At 37.0% G+C, this 11,601-nt stretch overlaps 1 protein-coding gene across 1 annotated transcript in view; it reads right to left on the bottom strand.

The window, feature by feature from the left end:
• The window catches only part of SLC4A9 (solute carrier family 4 member 9), a 60,458-nt gene extending 53,134 nt beyond the window's left edge, over positions 1-7,324 (bottom strand). Inside the window, exons 1-2 of the mRNA XM_034411669.2 lie at positions 6,950-7,324; positions 1,065-1,225 (exon numbers count right to left, since the gene is read on the bottom strand). Coding sequence (XP_034267560.1) covers positions 1,065-1,225; positions 6,950-7,263 — 475 coding nt within the window. The 5' untranslated portion in view covers positions 7,264-7,324. The remainder of the gene's footprint in view (positions 1-1,064; positions 1,226-6,949) is intronic.
• Positions 7,325-11,601: the final 4,277 nt, after the last annotated feature.

The raw sequence follows: 11,601 nt of genomic DNA on the forward strand, positions 1-11,601 counted from the left end.
CTAGATATTTTAACGGGTTTATTCATATACATACATTCTGCTAAATACTGCCCAAGTAAATGAACTGGAGGATTCCAACCAAGTTTATGTTAACTTTTGCCTGAAACATATGTGTCTCCATGCAAAAAAGTGAGAGAGCCATCATCCCTTGCTTCTTTAGAAAAAGTGGTAGAAGGATTTAACAGTGCACAAGAACAAGCAAGAAGGGGAACAAGAAGGTGTCCTGAGATACAAGGCTACTGGAAGTTCAAGATTCTTGAGTCATTTTGTTTCTTGCTGCTGCTGGGAAAATTATTCTTCTGGCTCTTCCCTGTCATTGTGAGGATTGCATTTTGCTCTGAGTGAACAGAGAAGTTTGCAGGTGACAAGAATAAAAAATCTCAGTTGTAAACTAATTCTCAGTGTATCTTTCCTGTGTACTTCTTTTCCATTATACCATTAAAGTTTTGCATAATATTACATAAGTAAATGCAAAGCTTTAAATGGAACTGTAGAAAAATGAACATCAAATGGATCCAACCAAAAGTAACTTATTGAATTAGTTAATGATACAGCACAATAGTGACTGTTGATAGAATGAAATGAAATTCCTACTCACTTTCCCAGCTCCAACAGTGAATTATATACAGGTCTTGGATTTTCACTTTGACAGAGCTGCATAATTGCCTATTTCTTCTTAATTTCTACATTGAGAGAAGCCCTTGCAAACGGTAAAGCTCCCCTAAAGAACTAGGGAGAGACCATACTGAGATCCTCTCTCTCCTATTCAAATTTTCCTTAACTGATCAGAATAAATGGCCATGTTCAGCTGAATGGTTCATTGCATATAAACTTATCTGAAATTAAGCAAAACATTTAAATTCTTTACTTCAGCAGAACTTCATCAATGCAGAAGCCCAGAAATAAACCATGTTAAATCAGTATATAAACCATGCAATGCCAAAGTTTACACTGAGCCAAACACTAATTAAGAAAGTAATGTTTTCATTGAAGAAGTTGATTTTGTTCCAGAATAGAAGATGCCTCATGAAGGAGAGATTTTTTTCCCTTACACTTCTACATACCAACTATTTGCTTAAAATTATCAGCTTCCAAGTCTAGAAGAACAGCTCCTTTTCTTATACAGGTCCTAAGTTCAAACAAACTATGAAGGGGCAGAGTTGTGACGTGAGGCTTGCTCCAACGTTCTCCTCCATCTTCTACTTTTTCTTCAAACTTTATCCACCTGCAATAAAATACCTTAATTAAAGAAGTAATTAAATCCCTTGTTCATAGGACAATTTATATTTCCATTTTTTATTTATCGATCACTAGTAATTGACACCAATTTGATAGCACACCAGATCATGGATCATCAAAGCATTACTTTTCAAATAAATATACTATATATCATTGGGGGGGGGGGTTCCCATCTCTCAAGCTCAAGGAAGAGGAAGTTTCTAAACTGAGCATGGGCATTTCTAGGATCCTTTCTTGTAATTACCAAAACACTGTCATTCTAAAGAAATCTGTCAGGAATTTGCTGAATTACTAGTAATTTTTTTAGAATATCCTCCCCACAAATAGACCTTAGGCATCTATTTTACCATTGATAAACCAATGAAGAATCAGGAGAAAAGATCTGCCCCTTCCAAAGACATTAGCAACAATAAGGTCCCATCCTGCCCTGATTGATTGTGTTCTGGCCCTGGGAAGGATATTATCATTGAGACTGGGGTAGGATCAATAGGAGGTCTAACATGTCTGAGTGCAAAATCTCTTGCCTGACATCAAGACTGAACCTTTGTCGCACAGCTCAGCTGAGGTCAACAGCAAGCAGTTGACCTTCATTGAAACAGCAGTGGGCCAGGCTGGTTTCTAAAAACAGTGGTTGAGGTGCTGAACTGCCAATGCTTGGCTGAGGGAAGGGCTACTTGGAGTGTCTGGCTGCACACTTTGTAGATTAGCTGGAGCTAATTTGCTATTATGCAGTTTGTGTGACTACAGACAGTTTGTACCAAGGGCATAGAAACAAGCCAAGCTTCTTCTCACCAAAACCACTGGGACATTTTCCAGTCAGAACCTTTCACATATGCATTTGCCACAGTGCTGTGCAGTTCTAGTTGTGTATCCTACCCATCATTTACTTCTGCACCAGTGCTATTGTTACTCAGGGGTCAAAATGTCCATTAACATCTTGTCCACCACCTTATCTAAAAGGAAAAGGAAATATTTAATACTAAAAAGAAAGTTGGGTGTATTTCAGCACACCAAAGCTGATGAAGCATCTTCAGATCTAGAATGAGTTTTTCACCTGGATGAATCTACTCTATGCAACATAACAAAGAACGCTAATAGACCCTGAAAGACGTAATTATACCCCCCTAATTAGAAAAATGAAACAAGACCTAGACAGATGGAAAAAAATAAGACTATCACTTTTGGGCAAGATAGCCACAATTAAGATGAACATCCTCCCCAGAATATTATTCTTATTCCAAAATATACCGATACATTTAGATAAAAAATTCTTTCTAGAACTAGACAAAATCATCAGAGAATTTATATGGGAGGGGAAAAAACCGAGATTTTCCATTAAAATTTTAAGGGGCAAAAGAGACATAGGCGGATTTGGACTCCCGGATTGGCAAACATACTACAGGGCAGCTAAGCTAGTTTGGATAAGAGACTGGATCACCTTGGAAAATGAGAGGATACTTACCCTAGAAGGTCATGACTTGCAAAAAGGGTGGCACGCCCACATTTGGGACACGGAGAAGAAAAGGAAGACACATTTCCATAGACATAAAATCAGAGACTCCTTGATACAAACATGGATCCAGATCAGGCAAAAATATTACAAAAAAATCCCAAATTGGCTCTCAACGATGGAGGCCCTGACCCACCCCAATAGATGGGAGAGGGAGAAAATGGGCAGATATAAAGATATTTTAGACGAAGGAGGGAGGCTTAAACCAAATGACACCTTACGAGAGCAAGGAATAATCTTAGATTGGTGGACCTACTTACAAGTAAAATCCAGATACCAGAGAGATAAAGAACAATACGGTTTAGAACTTGGACCAAATGGATTGGATAAAGTCCTGATGGGAACAAATAAAAAGATCCTGGCAAAACTATACAATTACTTACTAGGCGACGATAAGTTTGAAGATGTCACAAAGAACCAAATAATTGCATGGGAGAAAAATACAGGGCGTGATATAAATTTTGGGGAATGGGAGGAGGCATGGAACAGGAATCTTAAATTGACCAGAGCGGTGGCATACAAGGAAAACCATTACAAAATGTTCCATGGATGGTATTTAGCCCCGGCCAGACTAGCAAAAATATACCCCAATATACATCCCAACTGTTGGAAATGCGGCCATGGTCAAGGCACCTTCTTTCACATGTGGTGGACATGCCAGGAAGCGAAAGGATACTGGAATAAAATTAGGAGGTGGTTATATGAAATAATAGATGAAGATATTGAACTAACACCAGAGATTTTCCTCCTGGGAATAATAAAGAAACCATATAGAAAGGAAATGATACATTTAATGATCCATATAATTACAGCCGCCAGATTGGCATATGCACAGTACTGGAAAGAGAAAACTCAACCACCAGAAGAGCTTACAATTAAGAAAATACTCGAGTGCGCAGAGATGACTAAATTAACCTATGAATTAAATGATGAGAAGATAGTTTATCATATGGTGTGGGAAAGGTGGTACAAGTGGTTGCATGATAAAATGAAAGAAAGACCTAAAGGTGTGTTAAATATCGATTAAAAGTGAGCTGAAATATCACCAAGTATTATTTATGTAAATAGTTAAAACACTGCACATCTGATAGTAATTGAAAATGTTATTATACTTATATGTTTAAAAAAAAAAAAGAACGCTAATAGAATTCCATTTCTTTGTCTACTGTGATGACTTTCACATTAGAAATCCAGTTATAGAAAAGATGGAGAAAATGATTTCACAGTACAGGTAGTCCTCGACTTACAACTGTTCCTTCAATGACTGTTCAAAGTTACAATGGCACTGAAAAATGTGACTTATGATCACTTTTCATACTTACAATCTTTGCAGCATCCCCGTGATCATGTGATCAAAATTCAGATGCTTGGCAACTGGTTCATATTTATGACCTCCCAGGATCATGTGATCACCTTTTGCAACGTTCTGACAAGCAAAGTCAATGGAAAAGCCAGATTCACTTAGCAGCCATGTTACTAACTCATCAACTTCGATTCAATTAATAACTGTGGTAAGAAAGGTCATAAAATGTGCCAAAACTCACTTAACAAATGTTTCACTTAATAACAGAAATTTTGGGCTCAATTGTGGTCATATGTCAAGAACTACCTGTACATAGAACACAAGGAAAGGAAGGAAACATGTTAGAATAACATAGCTTTAGACTAACCTTTAGAATGCCTAAAAGTTGATGGCATTCGTGTGTATGCATTGGAATTCCAAAAACTGACATCATTCCCTACAACTCCCCTTTTTCCATTGGTTTAATGTCTCACTTCACGTGAGATTTTGGGGGAATCTAATGTTCAATTTTGAAAAGTTACTGGCCTTAATTTATTAAACTATTACTGAAATATGACTCAGCATCAGAAGAGATCAAAGATTGCATGATTATAAATGTATGTAAAAATTGAATGTAGTAATAGGGATGAAACAATGGGAATTTTAATGAAAGAAGGGCAAAAAAACCCCTCTCCAAATAGTACACATAGAGTAAATTGGTACAGTATGTTCTATTACTGGCACATTACTCTAGTTTTCATCATTAAAATGAGGAATTAGTTTTCTAAAAATGTTGGGAATTCAATATAGGTTGGATTTTTTTTCCCACATTTGGTGGCAAGGTGGCAAACTCAAAAGTTTACGGAAATAATTCCTATTAGAATTAAACAAAATTTGAAAGCTGAATTCCATTTGCATTTTGTAATGTTCTGATTAAATTTTATTAAACCAGACATTCCTTCAAATTATACAGAATTGCTTCTAGAATAGAATAGAATAGAATAGAATAGAATAGAATAGAATAGAATAGAATAGAATAGAATAGAATAGAATTCTTTATTGGCCAAGTGTGATTGGACACAAAAGGAATTTGTCTTTGGTATTACTTCTATGTATTTTAAGTACCGCAATGGTTTTATATGCTACTTATTGGAAAGAATATTCAATTCCTTTTTTGAAAGAATGGTTATCCAAGTTCTGGATGTATGCTTCAATGTGAAAATAACTTTACATTTTAAAAATGTGATGTAAAATAATTCTAAGTTGATGGGAAGGAGGACAAAGTTGGTGCAGCAAAATGCGGTAGATTGTAAGAATGATCACTTGATCTAACAATGTAATTTTAAGAGCAGTTAACACTGATTGGGTAGATGCAGGGGTGACATTATAATATAAATTTAATTATATTTAAATGGTACTTTAAATTATTGTATTTTATCCCGATTTTATTTTAGATCGTATTTTATTCTAATTGTATTTTAATTGCGAGTTATTCCAATCTTACTTAATTTGTTTTACCAAACCTTTGTAATGATTTGTCTTTGTAATTCTGCACTTGATATGGCCCAAAGGGCTAATCAATAAATAAAATTGAATTAGAATTTCCATTATTAAATGGAAATCATTTTTTGACTACAGTTTAATAGGGATTCCATTATAGGGTTTTTCTGTGTTTAAAGTTTCAATCTTATGGAAAATCAGATTTTTAGTCTTGTTCCAATTGATTATAGCTCACACTATAGGTAATGATTTATATTTTGTTAACCAGGCCTTCTTAGTTTTACATCTAACAGCAATTTTAGTTTCCTTTAAAAATGATAAGTCCATGCATTTGTGAGCAGTTAATGATATATTGAAAACAATATTATTACCAAAATTTTAGATACATTTTTTACTTATCTGCATCTTACTAATTGTGTTCTACTTTATATGTGTTTTATCTTTCATGGTTTATGCTCTTTTAAATATGGTTTTAAAAAACCCTTACAGGGGAGGAGGAGGATGGTTCAACTTAAGTTAGTTACATACATTGATACAGAACTTGTTAAGGTCAGTTTGATTCAGTCTGCAGGTTCCAAGAGGTGACAGCTTCTGACTGATCTGACTTCTTTTAGGTTCAGAAACTAAATAAGCTCAGACCTTGAGAAGTTGATAAAAATTTCCAGGAGGAAAGCAGTGGCAGATCAGTTCCCTAATCCTGCCTCTTACAGGCCACTTCACTGCTCTAAGGGAATTTCTTCATCACTGAGTTGCAGTGCTGTCCATCCATACCTTAGTTAGGAGATATCTAGCTTGACATGTAATTGGGTTCCCCCTTGCAAGTCCCTATCATGCCAATATTGTTCCCAATCAGTGCATTCCAAGATAATGGGGGGAGGCTGCCTTTGCACATGCCTGCAATAAGGAGGGAATTATTACTTTAATTTGATATGCCTGAGGATGACTTCAGGATCTCTCATTCACTACTGGGATGAAATGAAAGCAACTTATTGGCACGTAGCAAAGAAGAGCTGCTGCCAGAGCACCTTTGCCCCATATCGAAGTGCACATGACGAAAGGTCTTCTGTTAGCATCTATGCATGCAAAGAGAAAAAAGCAGGGAAACATGAAGGGAGGCAGCATAACTTCCCACCAGTGAAGGAGACGGGTAATTGTAGGTTCTGGATTAAAATGGTTTTATTGGTAACACTTTTGTGTGTAGCTTTAAAATGCAGTGAGTTAACTTGTTTCGTTTTGAATAGGATCCCGGTGTTCAGATTCAGGGCCTTGTTCTGACAGTCCCACTCCTTTTTAGCACCATTTCATCCTTGCAAGCTAAGGGCAACTAGGCAAGTGTCCTAGACTTAGACCCCAGTAAAAGAGTGCCTCCTGCATGTAAAGGATGGGTTTTATCTCTACCTTTGTCTCTGGGGACTTACCTGGCAGTTTGCCTCCATTCCTGTCCTTCAGCTGTACTGAAGAGCTCGGAGAGCTGTATAAATAGTATAGGGCAGTTTGCGTCTTCATTCTTCTCCTCCTGTTTCAGGATCAGCCTAACCCTTTCAGCTGCTGAAGATGTGCTAGAGCTGAAGATACTTCTGCAAACTGCTTGGCAGATGACCACAGAATTTATGCTGGAGGGTGCCCGGTCTGCGCTGCTGCAGTTGCTCTTCGTGTCAGACTGAGAAATTAAATCTCCTGTCATTTCTGTGAGACAGTCCCCTGTTGCACCCATTCGCCTTGTTTCAAACATTCTGAGATTAGGGCCGACAACTCTTCCTTCAGCACACTGTTTCTGGGCCTCCCACTCCTCTCTTTGTCAAGCTGTTTGGTCCCAATAGAGCAGAAGCTGAACAGAGCCAACAAATCATCCTGCCTTTATAAGGGACTGGAGCTTGTTCAGACCAGATCCACAAAAATAAATGGCAGCACCACCCCAAACAATATTGCAAGGGAGAGAGGTTCAGCCCTGAAGAGACCAGTCTGAGCTCACTTAGACAGCTCCATTCTGCCCATTCGATCAGAGCCTGCTCACCTCACATAGAGGAGGCTCAGGCTTGTTTACAACTGTACACTATTTGAAGCATTGCACAGGGCAAGCTGTCCTGCGAAGCAGAGAAATTTGAGACAAGAAAAGTGTTAAGATGGGGGTAGGAAAAAAAGAGTAGAAACCTGACACATCTGATCCTGTAATGCAGGGAAAGCTGAAAGGTTTCCAAAAAGTAGAGAAATTGGGGCTCTTTGAATAACAATGAATTGCCCGATGTGGAGGAGATGTAGGCAACTGCCTGGGAATGTTTACCTGGCCATAACTGTATTTCTGGATGGCTGAACTAAGACCAGACACAGATCCACCCCCTCTAAATCCATGTAATAAGGGAAGCTGAAGCTCCCTGCTCAAATCATGACCATAACATTTAAGTAAATAAGTAATAAAATTATGGTCTCATTAACACTATTCACAGAGATCAGGATGATTGATACTTTTTACAGTGTGAATTCTTCTAGGGACAACTGTTTTGGTCAATCAGATCAACCCTGGCTCTTAAGAAATGCAGGAACAAACTCATGTTTTCTTGGCTCAACAGTACCTACTTTCTGGAGCAGGGCATGTGTATCTGATCCAAAGTCATCCTGCTGGCTTTTGTGCTTAAAACAGGACTACAACTAAAAGTTTATCACTTTCTAATCCAGTGTCTTTAATCATTACACCAAACAACTATAATAGAAAATACTTGTAGCTCAGTTTTAGATTTTGGCAGTGATTTGTTCTCTTAGCTTGTTTCAATTTAGTTTCTGAACGCTTCATTACCAGACTACGTAACATCAGCAGCAGGATTTTCTTTTCCTATTCTCCTTAGTTTAAAAATGTCTTGTGTGCCAGTGTGGTCAGTTGGTTGTGTGATTGGTTAACAAACATTAACAAGCATATTGATCTAGATCCAGCGAAACTTCCTGTTTGCTGCTGGCCGCCGCCAGACGTTCCTTTGGGATCGTCAGCTTCCACTGCCTGTCAGAGCCGCCTTCACAACGGAACGGCGGCTCGAAAAAACTCCGTTCCCATGAGGAAACGGAGATAGAGCCGGCAGGGGTGGGTAGAACTCTCTGCAGAGTCCCAAAAGTTTTTCTTTTACTTTTGGGATGGAGCGGATGAGATGCCCCATATCCCCAGCCGCTGCTCCGGGCTTTGGGAGACCTCTGCTAATGCAGAGCCAGGCGTCAAAAGCAAGCCTGCGAATTTGACAGATTACTCAAAGAAAATGTGAGCTGGACCTGTAATACTGAAGCGCAAGTATTTTACTTATCTTTTAAAAATTACTTAGGAGAATAGAGGAAGAGAAAGAGGAAAAAAGTTTCTTTTTAAAATGGCGTCTGCCGCGGCTGGAGAAGAGTTTGAGAGGGAAAGTTCTTCCGTTTTTTATTATTACAATGTAGCGGAATAAATACCACTGGCTACATTTGTAGACAAAACTCCGCTCCTGTTTTTGTTTTTCTCTTTTTCCCCTGGAGGATTGTTGCTGGCTGGAAGTCTTTTGTCTTGTTTTTTTTTTTTTTTCTAACAAAGCCTGCTTAGGCGGAAACATGGCACTGAGGCTTGTGAAGTCAGACAAGCAAATAGGTGGGGGGGATTCCCCCACTAAGAATTTAAAGGAACAAGTTTTAACTCTTCAGTCCCAGAAACCTGATTTTAATATAATAGAATTTCTCTTAGAGGAGATTGAAAGAAGGGATGAGATTGTGAATCAGCAACTTGAAAAATTTAAGCAGGAAACTAAGGAATTGGTGAAATCCAAGTTTGACTTTTTGCAGCAAAAAATTTTAAAAGTGTCAGAATTCATGATTCGGTTGGATACAAATACTAATTTACTAGAGTCAAAAATGGATGAAATTCAAGATAAATTGGACAATAGAATTCAAAAAATTGAAAATGATTTGTTAAATATTCAGGATTATAGTTCAGAAGAAAAATTTAAAATGGATGCTGACCAAAAGTCTGGTAATGTAGAAAATCTGCAACAGAGGATTGAAAAAGAGGTTCTAAAGATACAATATAATTTCACAGAATATGCAATAAGACTTAGAGGTTTGCAGGAAAATAACAGAGATGACTTAAGGAAAATATCTTCTGAATTTCTAGCTGGGATTTTAAAGATTCAACCTGAGGAAGTGTTTTGTAGGATTGACAGAGCTTATCGAATAAACTCCTGGACTGCCAAGCAAAGGCAATTGCCTAGAGATGTGGTAATCTATTTTTCAGATAAAGAAATTAGGAATAAAATTGTGCAAAATTCCTTCAATTCTAATTTGCAATTGTATGGAAGAAAGATTTGGATTTACAAGGAACTCCCACCTAAGATATTAATGGAAAGGAAGAAATTTGGCTTTCTGGTGTCTGAGTTAAAAAGGAGAAATATTCAATTCCGGTGGGACGTCCCAGTTGGTATTATATTGAGATATCAAGGAGAAAGATACCAGTTAAATACTGTTGAAAGAGCGGAAGAATTTTATCAAAATAGGTTGAAAATGAATTTAACGTCTTCAGATATAATACAGGATAAGCAGAAGGAGCTGGAACTAAAGACAGAGACTGTACCAGATAAATTGCCTTTGGATTTATCGGATACCCCAGCTGGATTATCTACAAATTTGAGAGAAGTGCCATCTGATTTTAATGTGATGACTTATCAAGGCAAGGACAAGCATGGAAACCAATTAGAGGATATACAAGGGATAAAAAAGAAACGCGAGACACAAAAAATTAGGATGGAAGTCAAACCCACAAAAAGAAAACAAAAAAAGAAATAGGTTGTACAAAAATAGAAATTTCTAACCCAAGCAACAGTGAAGCCAGTGATTTTAAAATATGAATGATTATGTGAAAACATAGAGGAGGCGACATATTGGTCAATATCATCCTGAGGATAGTGGCAGATCTCTGCATTGCCGTAATTTTGGGACATGGAAAGAGCCTCAAATTGATGGTTTTGAATTATCTACTTTGAAACTTCTTTTTGTGTTGATAAATATATTATAATTATCTTGAATTATAAGGCAAGAGAATCACATTGGGACATGCAGAAGATCGGGTTGTTACCCAATACGATGATGGAAATTAATAATCCTGATGAAACCCACAATTATTATTATATGGAATATAATTATAATGTCACTCGGGTGGTTGTTTTTACTTTTATATATATAAGAAGATGTTTACTACTGATGGGGGCAGATATGATTGGAGATCTTGAATAAACTGTTGCATCAGCAAGCTATGTTACCCTATTATGGATGTTGGTTTTAACAATCCAGTGGAAAGACTTCAAGAAGATATTATATGGACTATAAATTTAAAGTTATTGTCTTTTCTTTTTTTATTTAGATATAATGGAATATATATATATATATATTTTTAAGTAGTGTGGGCAGTGAATTAAAGATATCAAGAATTGTTGTGTATGGTAAATTTGTAAGACAGTGGGTGAATAAGCTAGCTACAGACTGATTAGTTTAAGAAAAGGGATTTTTAAGTGATACATTTAGGGGAGTGGAGGAAATGGATAGAGTGGAATAAATGTTAAATTAGATTTTATGGGGAGCCCGCTTTGAAATGTTATTAAAGTAGGACTTATCGTATAGTTTTAAAGTGGAAGGTGGTTTTGAATTGTTGCAATAATGTATAGATATAAAACACTATTATGCTAAATTAGAAGTTATTTTATAATAGTTATAGTATAATGTGTTTGTTTTTTTTTTGTTTTTTTTCTCTTCTTCTTTTCTGAAATGTATGGATAAAGGGGGATTTATAATACTTTTAGTAAGTAAAGGTCAGTATTTTGAGGAGGGAGTAAGTAATCTGTTATGAATTAGGGTTTTTTTTTGTTACGAAGAAGTCACAGGGGGGGAAGGGTGGGGAGGGGGGGTTAGGGAGGGGGGGGAGGGGGGGGAAAAAGGGGGAAAAATTTGTATTTGAAAACCTTTTCAATAGATCCAGCATATGAATATGTAAGAAACCAGACCATTTGAACGATCGATCGAACAAGAGAACCAATCAGCTGCTCAGAATCTAAATATAGCTCCAAACAAACAGTCA

Source organism: Pantherophis guttatus, chromosome 3, assembly GCF_059756535.1.
Source record: "Pantherophis guttatus breed Tessera chromosome 3, ASM5975653v1, whole genome shotgun sequence".
Lineage (NCBI taxonomy): Eukaryota > Metazoa > Chordata > Lepidosauria > Squamata > Colubridae > Pantherophis > Pantherophis guttatus.